Source organism: Rhipicephalus microplus, chromosome 5 (assembly GCF_043290135.1).
Source record: "Rhipicephalus microplus isolate Deutch F79 chromosome 5, USDA_Rmic, whole genome shotgun sequence".
Classification (NCBI taxonomy): Eukaryota; Metazoa; Arthropoda; class Arachnida; order Ixodida; family Ixodidae; genus Rhipicephalus; species Rhipicephalus microplus.
The window spans coordinates 160,258,574-160,275,131 of NC_134704.1; the positions used below are offsets into that span (position 1 = coordinate 160,258,574).

The 16,558-nt window shown below is 45.5% G+C and overlaps 1 protein-coding gene across 4 annotated transcripts in view; it reads right to left on the reverse strand.

The window, feature by feature from the left end:
- Positions 1-239: 239 nt before the first annotated feature.
- Positions 240-16,558, reverse strand: part of LOC142817997 (uncharacterized) — an 88,526-nt gene continuing 72,207 nt past the window's right edge. For all 4 annotated transcript variants that reach the window (XM_075896139.1, XM_075896137.1, XM_075896140.1 and 1 more), the window contains one exon: positions 240-1,761. In XM_075896139.1, coding sequence (XP_075752254.1) covers positions 1,606-1,761 — 156 coding nt within the window. In that variant the 3' untranslated portion in view covers positions 240-1,605. The remainder of the gene's footprint in view (positions 1,762-16,558) is intronic.

Below are 16,558 nucleotides of genomic sequence, written 5' to 3' on the forward strand. Positions count from 1 at the left end.
TCTGAGTGTTCCAGACGACGCTAGACATAGGTTTGCACAGTAACGTATGCTGTCGGGCTAGTTGGTGTGTAACTCTGCAGAACATCGTTGGCGCAAAGTTAAAAGACGAAAGAAGAGACTCGGAAGAGACTCGGAGTGCACTTTTTCGAGTCTCTTCTTTCGTCTTTTAAGTTTGCACCAACGATGTCCCGCATATGTTTGCACGATGTTTTTTCAAAAAATGGCGATGAAGAATATCTTTGCGATTCGGTAGCGGCCGATCCACCGAGTTCACACTGAGCATTCCGGCCGCCGAAAGTGCTCCGAATCCGATTCGGCGGCGGCAAGATCCGCCGAAAGGGCTCTCTCCGCGCCGATCGCTCTTGGACCGATTTTTGCGGCGGCTGCCGCCGAATCGGTCACCGCAGACGAATAGGAGCGCTAGTCAAGGAATTTTGAAAAATAGCGGCCAAGCCCTACTCACTTGTTGTGTCGCAGTGCACGTAACTGAATGTTGTAACCAACGGGCGTTTAACCTACTCTGTGCCTACTTCGGGTCCGTATTTCGTAGAAGAGGTGACCGAGCTTGCTGTTGGCGTGACCGAGCTTGTTGCGGTCTTGCAGAGCAAAACGCGCCCACCAACGCCGCTGGCGTCAGTGGTTTTTTCCTGCTCTTCGTGCATTACAAGACAGCCACTTGCCAGCATAGTAAGCAGTACTGTCTTTTCTTGCTTCCTGCGTACGAGAATCATCGAAGTATACACCAACAGATAGCGTAGTAGCGTTTGCGAACCGCGACAACCACCGGGTGACAGCGTATCCATCCCGCGTTCGCCCCGTGGTAGATGGCATATTTGGCGGCACGGGGCGCGTCCAGTGCGAACGACGCTGCGTTTCGGCGGTGGAGGAATTTCGGTCGCTGTAGAAAGCGGATGTTTCAATGTGAACTAGGCTTATGAGAGGCAGCGGGGTCCCTGGTTGTGTACACATATTTTCCAGAATCACTCGCCCGCCCACGGATGGCGCTGTGATGCTTGACAAAGATCTATTGAGAATCGAAACACATCAGCGCACATGATTTGGATTGTAGTTAAGCATCAACCATTAAGGCCACAGACAGATAGTCTAGACTTGATGCCCCAAGAAGTCACATTTATTTTCAATAGGACTACACTGGTCTCAATGATACGTGTAAGTTCAAGCATCGTACGACTAATATTGCTGCTGAAGCGGCACACTAAGCTTCAGCCACAATTTTCTCACTCTAATGCGGAAAAAAACACTATTGTGTACGACTCACCGTACAAAAACTATACAGTCACCGCTTTTTGTCGCGTACATATTATCGAAACGCGATTTAAAAGTTGTTTAAAAATGGGTAATTTTCTTATTTCTGAACATTTATGGCATCTACTACAATATACCTAACTAAATGTATGCACTGCGAATATTACCATATTGGGGTTTATGCATGGTCTCTTGATGAAAAAATATAACCTGCAGTACAACTTTAAGGACATCAGCACGTGATACGAGTAAAGCTAGACCGTTGAGCGCGTTTTGGTAAGGACCACATTGAATCTCGCTTAAGATACAGCGGTTGTGCAGTCACGATATATGTCGACGTCACTGGCGGAACCTCTGTGCGAGCTTCCAGGCTGTGTGAATACGCGACACACCGACCGGACAGGAATCGTCAGCCACGTATGAAGTGACGTTGTAGATGAGCCAGCTGAGTGCGCTGCCGTTGGTCGCTGCGAACCTTTGGTGCGCTTCCTGCATCTGCAAGCACGTAAACGAAAACTGCTCCTGAATTATCGGTGAGAGACGACGAAACAGAAAATCGGGCTAGTCGTTCTCGATTCATAACGTACGGAATGACAGCGCAAAATACTGGATAAAACACTTGAAGAAGTACACGCCGTAAGGCGAAATACAGAATCAAACATTTTGTGCGTGTGAGCTTCTTCAAGCTCAGTAAAACTCGTTGGGCTAGTTGGTTATTCACCATATCGTAAGACATTTAGCGCAACCTTGAGTCTCGAAAACACTCACACAAACACTCATACATCGAGAAGCGCTGAATGTCACGTCGGGTGGATGTGTAAGTGTTTGCGTGAATGTTTGCGTGAGTCAAGGTTGCACTTAATATTTTACAGTATGAACTTCCTCAAGTTTTACGTCTAGCACTTTACTCGGTGCTATTTTATACGTTACGAGCTGAGAGACGAGCCTGCCGTTCCTGACAACAGGGTTGCGAACCGTAGACTAATGACCATACTTGTAAGGTATTATCGGTATTTTTAGAAGAGCGTGGCGTAGTAGGGCAGCAATATGACTCTCATGATATGTAGGGTATTTTCAACATTTTCCTCACCAATCGTAAGTCAAAAATGCACACGATGCACGTAACGTATGCGAGTGTAACATAATCAACAGATTCGAAAAATAAATGATCTATTGAGTAAAATTGGAATCGTCTGAATTGACATGTCGCCACTGTAGAAACATGAAGATAAAGGTGAAGAACACGGGGGATAAGAACAGAAAGAAGACATATCGTCATCTTATTATTCCCGTTCAAATCATCTGGAGAAGCGGTTCTAACTGTCGTGGCTCTTCGGCCTCTTCGTTCACAACATGGTACCGTGAGCAGGATTCGAACCTTGCTTATTGCACAGGTGTGGAGACATGGCAAAGAAGGTACTAAAGTATGGTGACACCGATGAAACTCTGAGTATATGAAAGAAATAAGGAGTGCATTATTGAAACCCGCCATGAAAAACAGTCAGGAAAAACTTAAAATAGGTGACCTTATTTTACCAGAAGAAATAAATCCAAAGGCCTTCTGGAAAACATGCTCGGGAAATGACGTTTTCGCAGGATGAAACCAACTCCCAAGCAGTCTGCCTTTTGAAGACTCCTGACAATAAGCTTCTACGAGGACCCACGAGCTTGGTTTATCCACTAGAAGGCTGCTTATAAGTGCGGACATTTGAGGCCCCGGAAATATGTAGCATTTCTTAGCGAGCGTCGGTGACTGTGAGCATATCTATCTATCTATCTATCTATCTATCTATCTATCTATCTATCTATCTATCTATCTATCTATCTATCTATCTATCTATCTATCTATCTATCTATCTATCTATCTATCTATCTATCTATCTATCTATCTATCTATCTATCTATCTGTCTGTCTGTCTGTCTGTCTGTCTGTCTGTCTGTCTGTCTGTCTGTCTGTCTGTCTGTCTATCTATCTATCTATCTATCTATCATCTATCTATCATCTATCTATCTATCTATCTATCTATCTATCTATCTATCTATCTATCTATCTATCTATCTATCTATCTATCTATGTAGCCGCTTAAGTTTGGGTGCTCTCGTGGTCTGCCCCTTAAATTTGCGTGAACCAAAATAACATGGGAGTGTAAGATGGTTTGAAGAATGTGACACGCGGTTAAAGACATGAATATTGTCACAATCTCGTCGCATACGTTTTGAAACACTTCCTGCCAGACAATCGCACATACCCACGGGGGGGTATGTGCCACAGGTATGCGGATTTGCGCCACAGGTGATTCACACTTAGTATCTGAATCTACCCAGGAACGACGAAAACACACATGGGTAATTTTAACGCGCGAGCGCTAAGAAATGCCCGACATCAGAAGCGTTGACCCGACAAATGCAAAGAATAAATGTCATGGTCCCAGCTGGAATCAAACCAAAGTATTCTGCGTGGCAATGGAGCATTTTACCACCGAGCTATGGACGCTAATCTTCATACAACGTCTCTGAATCTTTGTTCGTCACCAGAAGATCAGTGTTTTTTTTTTCTGTGTGTGAATATTCAGGAGCTTCTGCAGAAATGTGTGCCATTTTCAACGGCGCCAACGTGCGCTTTGGTTGACTGTAATGCTGTTTTTTCCTCACCCCCCTACAATAATGCCACTTGGGCAATGTAGATTGCACTAATTAATAAACAACTTAACGTCATAATGGTTGCAGTGTTGCCTAGCCAATTTTGTAAACACCATATATGTACTTTTTTACTACAGCCATCACGTCAGGTTAACATCAATTGTAGTTACTTGCCATGCGCTGAACTTGATTTATGTAGCAGTGTCCAGAGCCAGCATCCTCGCGAGCATCACAGCTTCATATAACCTTCTGGTGTTGCTAATACGCATGTTCCATTTGATATCGTTATGCAAGTACGAACAACTGGTTATATAAACAACTGCAACTTTTCAGCATATGTCTGTGCGTGCAAGATCTGTGCAAATATTTAGCGTCGGTTCATGTCGTGTCACTTAAAAAAAATACCACACAGTCACCTTCCCTCCGCATGCTTCGCATAACGTCGATTCCCACGTACGTGGGATCTGCCTAATTTTTTTCTCTGTGTGGTCTCCTGTTCATTTGTTCTGAGGGAGGTCTTTCATTCTTCACAACGATGGTCAGCTTCATTTTTAAAAGCGAAAGCCTTAGGTACCTCGTTAATCTCGAAAAAAAAACGATCGTTAAGCGCGAGTGTAGGCAAAAATATGGTTGACCTTTCTGTTATAGGAATGAATACAGCATGAAATCGTCCTTACAGAAATAGTTTAATGTTTTTTGTACAATGCTTTAGGAGAGCTTGCGCAATGTTTCTTGGTGTATGAAACCTATAGCCCCACTTAACGTGGATTCATCCACGTTGACGCTTAGTCCTACATCTACATGCCGACGACTAAAGTCCATCATTCACGATTAACATCTCTGCGGTTATAAATGTTTGTTGTAGCGGGAGTAGTTAACGGTGAGAGTGGAACCAGAGAAAATTATGTGAAAGCCAGGCTGATTGGACGCCGAACTTGAGCTAACGTCGCCTACTCGCGGCATGTAGGAGTTTTTTAACACCACTTCCCGACCACAGGTAAATGCAGGGCCTGTTGTGTCTTTCCTTTGACCAGTCGCGATTATGTGCGGTCATCTGGTGCTCGGGTCACGCAGAACTCAATGGCAATGAGAGAACGAATGGCGTAGCTTGTGCTTTTTACCAGCCGAGCGGCTGACCACTCCAACGACCGCCACTTTTTACCGTGCGACATCCTTGAGCACCAACGGCTTGAGCAAGAAAAAAAACAGTGAACGGCACATTACTGTAACCTGACGCAACTCTTATGACTGGCGGCGTATAGAAAGAAACACACGCATATCCAATTTTTTTGTTGAGACATGCCTTTCACCCCGCAATGTAAAGCCATAGCTGTCCGTGGTGCGGAGGCAGGCCCACTCCTGCCCACATGACATGGGATTGCCAGAACAGGCTAGCTGAAATCAGCTTGTCAGAAATAGCCGGTGAAATTTCCGGAAGCGGGCAGTGGGAAACTCCCCTCACCATCGAGGATATGCGGGTGCAACTAGCAATCCTTGACCAGGCGCAGCGAGCCCTTCAAGCCAATGGAGCCCTAAAATAAGGGTTCCGCCCACCTGCCTCGCTCCTCGTTCTACTTTTTTTTTCTTTTCCACAAATACCTTGATATATATATATATATATATATATATATATATATATATATATATATATATATATATATATATATATATATATATATATATATATATATATATATATATATATATGGCGCTCACTGACACTCCTACTTCTAAATTCACATATAAACCCAAAAAAGTGGATGGAGGGAAGGCCGCTGTGGTAGCTCAGTGATTAGAGCATCGAACGCGCTATTCGAAAGTCGTAGGTTCGATTCCTGCTCACGGCTGGTTATTTTTTCACCCGCTTTTCTTTCTTCTTATATACATTCCATTGGTTCTAATAACTACTTCTCCTGTACATTCCTTGGCATTACTGTCTGTTAGATCTCATTAATATTGTGTCAAAAACACGGAAAAACGAGCCCTTAGGTATACACTTGTTTCCCTTATATATATATATATATATATATATATATATATATATATATATATATATATTGTAACAGACTAGAAAAAGGTAGAGAAGAGAAGCAGAGGAAGACGAAGAGTCTAGGCACGATCGCAGTGGGCTGCCGCAAACGACCATCGTTCACCTCCTGTAAATGAAACAATCTTATCACAGCTCGCTGTTACAGTTCATTCCCCCGCAAGCAGACGAAGCCCGTAGGGCGAGTTATGATGCACAAGGAGGGTAGAAAGGTTTCAGGTGAGCAACGTGAGTGAGCTGCGTTCTGCTCGATCGTCGACCATTGGACAAAAGACGAGCTATTACGTAAGTAAGCTGGCTTAGACGCTCCAAAACTACAAATGGGCCTGAATATCGTGACAGAAGCTTTTGACACAATCCACGCTTGCGTTGCGCTGTCCAAAGTAACACCAAGTCACCTTTTTCGAATAAAACCAGTTTGTGACGTTCGTCGTATCGTTCCTTGGAACGATGTTGAGAGGCTATAGTACGAAGACAACCGATTCGACGGGCTTCTTCCGCGAGGAAAAGGGTGTTTGATACAGAGTCGTCAATGTGTAGAATGAAGGGTAAGAAAGTGTCTAGAGGGCTTAGTGGCAACCTGGCGTACAACAGATTAAATGGGCTGAAGTTCGTTGTTTCATGTTTTGCCGTGTTGTACGCGTACGTGATAAAAGGCAGCACTTTATCCCAGTTCTTGTGATTGGAAGAAACGTACATGGCAAGCATGTTGGTCAGCGTTCTGTTTGTCCGTTCAACGAGGCCATTCATCTGTGAGTGATACGGTGTGGAATGACGGAACTGTGTCATGCACATGCGTAGTAATTCTTCAACGGCATCGGCAGTGAACTGGCGGCCACGGTCGCTGATAATAACACGCGGTGGGCCATGGCGAAGGACCACGGAGTGAAGCAAGAAGTCCGCCACGGATGCAGCGGTAGAAGAGGGAATAGCTGCGGTTTCGGCATACCACGTAAGATGATCTACGCAGACGATTATCCAACGCTTCTTATTGTTAGATAACGGAAATGGACCCATAATGTCAATTCCTACTTGTTCAAAAGGTGTGCTGGGTGGTGTTAACGGCTGAAGGGGACCTGGTGTAGCGGTGGCCGGGCGCTTGTGACGTTGGCACGTTTCGCAGCTAGCGACGTAATGCTTCGTCGTTTCGTACATCTTGGGCCAGTAGAAGCGTTCCTGCGTGCGGTTCAGCGTTGTAATGAAGCCGAAGTGACCGAACGTCGCATCGTCATGCATGGCACGTAGAACATCGGAGCGAAGGCTCTCGGGGACAACTAGAAGAAAACGTGCTCCAGGTCTGGAGTAGTTAGTTTTATAGAGCAACTTGTCTCAGACAGTAAAGCGACCGCTGTGTTGGGAGGCACGTGCGGCGGCAAAAAGAGGATCCAAGTTGAGATCGCTGCGTTGTTCTCTCTGGAAATCAGCTGCGTTGGGGAACGTGCTTGTAACAGCAGCAAGGCAGTCGTCAAAATTCTCAGCATCGCAGTCAGTAGTCGCAAGAGGAATCCGGGAGAGGCAGTCTGCGTCAGTGTGACGACGGCCACTCTTGTACGACACCGTAAAGTCGTATTCCTGAAGTCGCTGCGCCCAACGTGCGAGGCGGCCAGAGGGGTCACGCAAACCGACCAGCCAGAATCACGAATGGTGATCGGTAATTATCTTAAATGGCGTCCCGTAAAGATAACAACGAAACTTCTGTACAGCGAAAACAGCTGCCAGACATTCCTGTTCCGTAACTGTGTAATTGCGTTCTGATTTGCTCAGGCAACGGCTGGCATATGCCACGACATGCTCTGTGCCCTTGTGACGTTGTACAAGCACCGCGCCTACACCGATACCACTAGCGTCCGTGTGGACCTCAGTCGGGCAAGATGGATTGAAGTGACGCCACAGTGGTGCTGACGTTCATACAAACTTAAGTTGTGAGAATGCGGCGTCACACTCTGATGTCTAGTTGAAGGTTGCATCCTGTCGCAAGACGTTTGTCAGCGGATACATGATCTCCGCAAATCGTGGAACAAAACGACGAAAATATGAGCATAGGCCGACAAATGAGCGAAGTTCTCGTGCGGACTGCGGTGATTTAAAAGAGCTCACTGCTTCTATCTTGCGAAGATCGGGTCTGACGCCATTCTTGTCGACCAAGTGCCCCAGCACGAGAGTTTGACGTTCGCCAAAGTGACATTTTTTAGAATTCAGAACCAGCCCGGCTTTTTCGTTGCAGTCGAGAACAAGACTGAGACGGTTGTTATGTTCCTCAAGCGTACGGCCAAAGATCACAACATCGTCAAGGTAGCACATGCATATCTCCCATTTTAGACCACGTAATACCGTGTCCATAAATCTTTCAAAGGTGGCTGGAGCATTACAAAGGCCAAAAGGCATGACATTAAATTCAAATGAGCCATCCGGAGTTATGAAAGCAGTCTTTTCTTTGTCACCGGCTTCCATAGGTATTTGCCAATAACCTGACCGCAAATCAAGCGTTGAAAAGTAGGAATCGGCATGCAAGCAATCTATGACGTCATCAATCCGTGGTAAGGAATATACATCTTTCTTCGTCACAGTGTTTATACGCCTGTAGTCTACGCAGAATCTCCAGGAACCATCCTTTTTCTTGACAAGAATTACCGGGGCTGCCCACGAGCTGGACGACTCTTGCACGACCCCTTTGTTCAGCATGTCCTTTACTTGTTCGGCGATGACTTTGCGCTCAGAGGATGACACTCGGTAGGGCTTTTGGCAGATGGGGTGCGCAGAGCGAGTGTCTATTCTCTGACGAGCTCGGGACGAGGGTAACTGAAGGGGTGTATCTCTATGTTTGAAGTCGAAAGCAGCAACATGCCGGGAAAGGACCTGCACCAGCGCTTGCCGTTCTGTCGTACTGAGAGTCTTGCTGATCATAGCGAGCATTAGATCTTCATTATGGCGAATATCACAAGCAGAGGAAGAGGTGGGGAGGTCCGTAGCTATTGCTGCTATCGAGTTGCATGAGGCTTCATCAAAGAGAGCTATCTTCATCTCGCGAGGAAGCACAACCGGCATGGCAGAACAGTTCAGCGCCCACAATGTTGCTACTCCTTTTGTCATGCACACAACAGAACAAGGCACAAGTATCTCCTTCTTAAAACAGTTCTTGCGTAGAGGCCCCACTACGAGGTCAACACAAGCATCATCAACCGCTGTGGAAGAGACTCGAATGGGTGTCAGGCACCAAGATGGTACTATCACTTCATCAATCACACTAAGTGTGTTCCTGTCTTCGCCACGGTAGTGTTCTGCGGAAAGCGACGGTAGAAACAAATTGTTTAGTGATATTTCCCCACTACCACAGTGAACGAAAGCACCGCATTGTTCCAGGAAATCGATACCAAGAATGACATCGTGTGAACAACGAGATAGAACCAGAAATTCCGATACAAATACTTTTCCAGCCAATGAAACACTCACAGCACATACACCAAGAGGATTAAGCAACTCGCCGCCTACACCACGAAATGTGATTGTATCGCCCCATGAAAACATAACTTTGCGACTTAAGCGGTTTCTGAAGTCGAGGCTCATCACAGACACAGTCGCACCAGTGTCAACTAACGCCATTGTCGGTATTCCATCAATCAACACATTCACTTTGTTTTTGATCATAACAATAGGCAGAAGTATATCTTGAAAAGACCGTCCGGCGACCTCAACTCCATTGGCCGCGGATGCTAGTTTCCCGGCGGCGGAGAAGAACGACGCAGAGGAGACGGCGAGTGACGAGAACGGTTGGATGGTGGTGTCAAACTCCACTCGGATGCTGGCGAATCACTGCGTCTGGTCTCGCGCGAAAAACGGTCCCTTGGAAACAAGTCGGTTGTCCGCAGGTCATATGAAGCACCGGGTCTTGGTGGCGAAGACATGGCTGGTGTCTTTCGTGATTGGCGGCGTTGTTGGCAGCAACACCGAGCAATATGTCCAGTGAAACCACAGTTGTAGCACGCGGGAGGGTCACGGTTTATACTATATTCAATGGAACGAATCCTGGGCCGCTGCTGTCGGTGAGGAAGTTCGTTATCACGCAAAGAACGGGTTTCGGCCACTCTCTGGAATTCATTGTATTCGTCGTAAGTTACATCTTGGTAGTAGGGTTGGTATTGTCCTTGCCGCAGCCGGACGTAGCCCGGCTGAGACTCCTGAGTATAAGAATGTGGCTGTGCTCGTCGTGATCGTGCGTCATAGGCAGGGCCTCTATCGTATAGACGTGGCTGATACTGAGGTGTGGCATCAGAATCCTCAAAGCCCTCCGCCACTCGGCGCGAGGAGAATGAAGCAACGTTTCGCTCGAACTCTGGTGGCTGATAGGGGGGATGAGTGCTTGGGCGGTTTGCCACTTGCGCGTACAGGCTGAGTTCTTCACGTACTATCTGCCGGATTGTTGTTGCAAGATCAAGCGCCTGGTTGCTGTCTATGCTCGCGATGGTCGTCACAATGGGTAGCCTGCTGAACTTTGGCGTGATGCGCCTCGTCTTTAGTTGCTCAAAATTGCGGCAATGAAGAATGACATCGGTGACAGATGTCAATGTGTCTTTCGCGATGAGGAAACTGTAAACATCCTTGGCGATTCCTTTTAGAATGTGCCCGACTTTGTCTTCCTCAGGCATTCCGGAGTCAATGGTCCTACATAGCTTTATGACTTCCTCAATGTAGATCGTGCCAGTTTCACCTGGCACTTGAGCACGTTGCATTAGCGTCTGTTCTGCTCTTTTCTTTATCGTTGTTGGGTCGCCGAAACGCTCTTTGATTTCAGAAACAAATCTGTCCCACGTCGTTAGCGTTTCCTCCCGATTCTCATACCACATTATTGCAGCATCCGTCAGAAAGAACGCGACGTACAAAAGCTGAGAAGCGGCATCCCATTTGTTAGCGGCGCTCACCCGTCTGTAATGGATGAGCCAAGCCTCGACGTCTTCATCTGGTCGGGCTGCAAAGGAACGAGCATCTCTCAGTTGTGGAGCCGAACTGGTCGGTGCAGAAGTCGAGAGGGGTCGGTGTTCATTTGCGTTGTGGGACATGTCCAGACTAGATGGATTCGGTGGAAGTCCAGCAATGCGACAGCTCCGTTGAAGAACTTGCGGTTCACCTTCCGTCTTCGCGTGTCGATTACCCAGCACCTCCACCACAACTGTAACAGCGAGCTGTGATAAGATGGCTTTATTTACAGGAGGTGAACGATGGTCGTTAGCGGGAGCTCACTGCGATCGTGCCAAGACTCTCCGTTTTCCTCTGCTTCTCTTCTCTACCTTTTTCTAGTCTGTTACATTATAAATATATATATATATATATAGGAGAATAAAAGGAGTTTGACTCACAAGTGAAAAGATTTTTTACTTGACGTTTCGACCGTGGGCCCGGCCTTCGTCAGAATGAAACAAAACACAGCAATGGTAACCACTTATATGCCAGTTGGTCACATGGATTGTAGATAGGTACAATCAATACACGTGGAAAAAATGCGTTCAAAATGTATCAACATACTGTTCGTCAGTAACATACTCGCGTAACAAGAAGATTCAACAGCAATTGACAGCTCATGTGGTGACGAAAAAAACACCGATAACAGAAGATTAACACGTGAAAAACAGCACCTACACTGTTACGGACAATTTTCAAGGATATAATAATAAAAGGTGATCAATGCGCATGACATATTACTGGCGCAAGAACGTTAAGGTGCCGGGATTTTCGTTGAGACCGAAAGCAATGGTACTGAATTTGTGGATGAGATATGATTCCCGGACTTCTCTGTCACGATGGGAGCTAAAGCCTGACTCTAGAATTGTAGCTTTTATCTTGCTGAAGGAATGACCTGGAAGCGCAACGTGTTTCGATAACGGTAAGTTAGGAAGGGAAATCGCGTGTGCTTTATGATTATTAAAACGTAGACGAAAGCTGGTTTCGGTTTGTCCAATGTATTGCATACCACATACAGAGCACTCCAGAAGATAGATTACGTTCGATGTGTAACAGCAAAAGTTACCCTTTATTTTAAGACTGAAACCGGAGGCGGTACTCTGAGCTGAAAGTGATGTTGTCATATGTGCACAAATTTTGCAGCGTGATTTATTGCATGGATGGCAACCCGAATATTGCGGTTTAGTAACTTTAGAGGATGTGACTAAGTCGTGTAAATTTTTAGAGCGTCTGTAGATTACTTTAGGTGGAATCGGGAAGATTGTTCGGAGACGTTGGCTTTGCAAGAGGATATTATGATGCTTTTGAAGAATACAGTTTACTCTGGGAGCCGAAGCTGAATGAGTGAGGACCAGGTTGGTTAGGCGTGAGGTGGCAGTCTTTTTCGGTGCCTTTAATAAGGTCTTGCGTTCGACGAGGTCAGCCTTTTTGAAAGCGTCTTCTACGAGACGGACAGGATAATTCTGTTTAACTAAAGATTCCCTCAGGGAAGTGCAGTTCTGGTGATAATCAGACTCATGTGTACAAACGCGTTTGAAACGGAGTGCCTGACTGTATGGAATGCTGGTCTTCCAGTGCTTTAAATGACTACTGTGAAAATGAAGATATTGGTGCCTGTCTGTGGGCTTCTTGAAAAGCGTGGTGCTTAGTCTGCCGTTCCGCAAAAAAACAGTAATGTCAAGAAAATCTGCGCGCTTGTCCGAGAATGAATGGGAGAATGATATGGAACTGTGAACATTGTTGAACGCTGTTATAAATGAAAGTAATGCATGCTCCCCGTGTTCCCAAATCAGGAAGATGTCGTCAATGTACCTTTTATAAAAAAGTGGCGTTAATGTTTGACTACTCAAGAATTCTTTCTCCAGCACACCCATGAAGATATTAGCGTAATTGGGGCCAATTTTAGTCCCCATGGAAGTCCCGTTCACTTGTACGAAATGTTCATCGTTGAATTCAAAGTTATTGTATTGAAGAATTAATTTCAATAATGTTGCTAATGTTGCGCCATCTATAGAATGGTCGGAGGCCGAACGCTCGTATTCCTGACGAACAGCTTCGATTCCGTCCTTGTGTGGAATGTTTGTATATAGGGAACAAACATCCAGAGTAACCAAGAGGGATCCTTCAGGAATAATTAAATCGGCAATGTCGCTCAAGAATTGGCCTGAGTCTTTGATGTAGGACGGGTAAGTTTGCGGAATATGGCTAATGAGGGTGTCAACAAAACTGGAAATCTTCTCAGTTACGGAACCGATAGCCGAAACTATTGGTCTGCCGGGGTTGCCTGTCTTATGAATTTTGGGTAGTAGATAAAACCTTCCTGCTGAAGGACTTAGCGGGAGCAAGAAAGATAGGTCCTTGACTGTTAACTTTTTATCTGCCACGAGTTGTTCTAATTCTTTTTTGATGACACATTTAAAATCGTTAGTGGGGTCCATTTCCAAGCGTCTGTAGAAGGTGTCATTTCGTAACTGTCTGTAAGCCTCTGAAATATAGTCAACTCGATTCATAAGAACAATGGCGCCTCCTTTGTCTGCTTGCTTGATGACAATGTCGGTATTGTTAGCCAAGCTCTTTATTGCCTCCTTTTCCTTAATAGAAATGTTGCTCTTAAATGGTTGTTGTTTTTGATATGCTTCGAGTAGATCTCGCTGGACCGCTTCAATGTAAAGATCTAGGCATTTCTCGCGTTGAATTGGAGGTGTCCATCGCTTATTCGAAAACAAAGGAGCAGTAGAAGTACTCGACGTAGGCATATTATAGAAAAATTCTCGAAGCCTCATGTTGCGGGCGAAGTTGTCTAAATCTTGTAGGAACTGAAATTCGTTATACCCACCGGAAGCGGGGCAAAAATTGAGGCCACGTGATAATACAGACTTCTCGTCATCTGACAAACAGTGATTGGAAAGGTTTACTATGTTATCATGCTCGGATGTTCTACAGGAAGTTCTTGACGTAGCCCGTGACGCGACAGTCGTCAGAGAGGCCGGTATAGGTACATTATCACGCGCAAGTTTGCTCATCTTAATCTTGACAATCTCATCTCGTTTCTTAAGCCGATACTCATCGAGAAGTATTACTTGTTCTGATGATAACCTTGATTGGGAAAGCAGTTGTCGTACAGTGTTCGACAAAGATTTTGCTGAGTGTTCATAGTGATTTAGGATGATACGGGTCAAATTCAAGGACGCATTCTTTAGTGCATCGTCCCATTTTGCTTGGTGAGTGGGCGACAATTTAACGGCTGGATGATGCACAATCATGAGACCTTTAGGAACCACTGATTCTGACACGTAAGCATTCAATGCGGAAACATGCAACTCTGATCGTATCGTTTTTTCAACTACCTTTCTAGTGCGCAAAAAATAGGTATTGTTGGAGGCAGAATACGTACCATTGCTAACATGTAGTCATTCGGGCTGTAACGTAGTGGCATCAGAGTTTCTGCACTGAACGAATGGGTTGCCAAGAAAACCAGAGGATGCAGCGCTTGGGGGAGAAGCGGTGGCCCGATGGCCACTAGGTGGAGAGGAGGTCAGGTTAGGTCGGACAGGTGGGGGGCTTGGAGAACCAGCCCCCCACCTGTCCTCGCTTCCTGGCCCTTCTAGTTGTGCCCCTCCCGCGAGGACCAACTAGCGTCTTCGACGTCCTTCTGACTCTGGTTCTCCAAGCCCCCCACCTGTCCGACCTAACCTGACCTCCTCTCCACCTAGTGGCCATCGGGCCACCGCTTCTCCCCCAAGCGCTGCATCCTCTGGTTTTCTTGGCAACCCATTCGTTCAGTGCAGAAACTCTGATGCCACTACGTTACAGCCCGAATGACTACATGTTAGCAATGGTACGTATTCTGCCTCCAACAATACCTATTTTTTGCGCACTAGAAAGGTAGTTGAAAAAACGATACGATCAGAGTTGCATGTTTCCGCATTGAATGCTTACGTGTCAGAATCAGTGGTTCCTAAAGGTCTCATGATTGTGCATCATCCAGCCGTTAAATTGTCGCCCACTCACCAAGCAAAATGGGACGATGCACTAAAGAATGCGTCCTTGAATTTGACCCGTATCATCCTAAATCACTATGAACACTCAGCAAAATCTTTGTCGAACACTGTACGACAACTGCTTTCCCAATCAAGGTTATCATCAGAACAAGTAATACTTCTCGATGAGTATCGGCTTAAGAAACGAGATGAGATTGTCAAGATTAAGATGAGCAAACTTGCGCGTGATAATGTACCTATACCGGCCTCTCTGACGACTGTCGCGTCACGGGCTACGTCAAGAACTTCCTGTAGAACATCCGAGCATGATAACATAGTAAACCTTTCCAATCACTGTTTGTCAGATGACGAGAAGTCTGTATTATCACGTGGCCTCAATTTTTGCCCCGCTTCCGGTGGGTATAACGAATTTCAGTTCCTACAAGATTTAGACAACTTCGCCCGCAACATGAGGCTTCGAGAATTTTTCTATAATATGCCTACGTCGAGTACTTCTACTGCTCCTTTGTTTTCGAATAAGCGATGGACACCTCCAATTCAACGCGAGAAATGCCTAGATCTTTACATTGAAGCGGTCCAGCGAGATCTACTCGAAGCATATCAAAAACAACAACCATTTAAGAGCAACATTTCTATTAAGGAAAAGGAGGCAATAAAGAGCTTGGCTAACAATACCGACATTGTCATCAAGCAAGCAGACAAAGGAGGCGCCATTGTTCTTATGAATCGAGTTGACTATATTTCAGAGGCTTACAGACAGTTACGAAATGACACCTTCTACAGACGCTTGGAAATGGACCCCACTAACGATTTTAAATGTGTCATCAAAAAAGAATTAGAACAACTCGTGGCAGATAAAAAGTTAACAGTCAAGGACCTATCTTTCTTGCTCCCGCTAAGTCCTTCAGCAGGAAGGTTTTATCTACTACCCAAAATTCATAAGACAGGCAACCCCGGCAGACCAATAGTTTCGGCTATCGGTTCCGTAACTGAGAAGATTTCCAGTTTTGTTGACACCCTCATTAGCCATATTCCGCAAACTTACCCGTCCTACATCAAAGACTCAGGCCAATTCTTGAGCGACATTGCCGATTTAATTATTCCTGAAGGATCCCTCTTGGTTACTCTGGATGTTTGTTCCCTATATACAAACATTCCACACAAGGACGGAATCGAAGCTGTTCGTCAGGAATACGAGCGTTCGGCCTCCGACCATTCTATAGATGGCGCAACATTAGCAACATTATTGAAATTAATTCTTCAATACAATAACTTTGAATTCAACGATGAACATTTCGTACAAGTGAACGGGACTTCCATGGGGACTAAAATTGGCCCCAATTACGCTAATATCTTCATGGGTGTGCTGGAGAAAGAATTCTTGAGTAGTCAAACATTAACGCCACTTTTTTATAAAAGGTACATTGACGACATCTTCCTGATTTGGGAACACGGGGAGCATGCATTACTTTCATTTATAACAGCGTTCAACAATGTTCACAGTTCCATATCATTCTCCCATTCATTCTCGGACAAGCGCGCAGATTTTCTTGACATTACTGTTTTTTTGCGGAACGGCAGACTAAGCACCACGCTTTTCAAGAAGCCCACAGACAGGCACCAATATCTTCATTTTCACAGTAGTCATTTA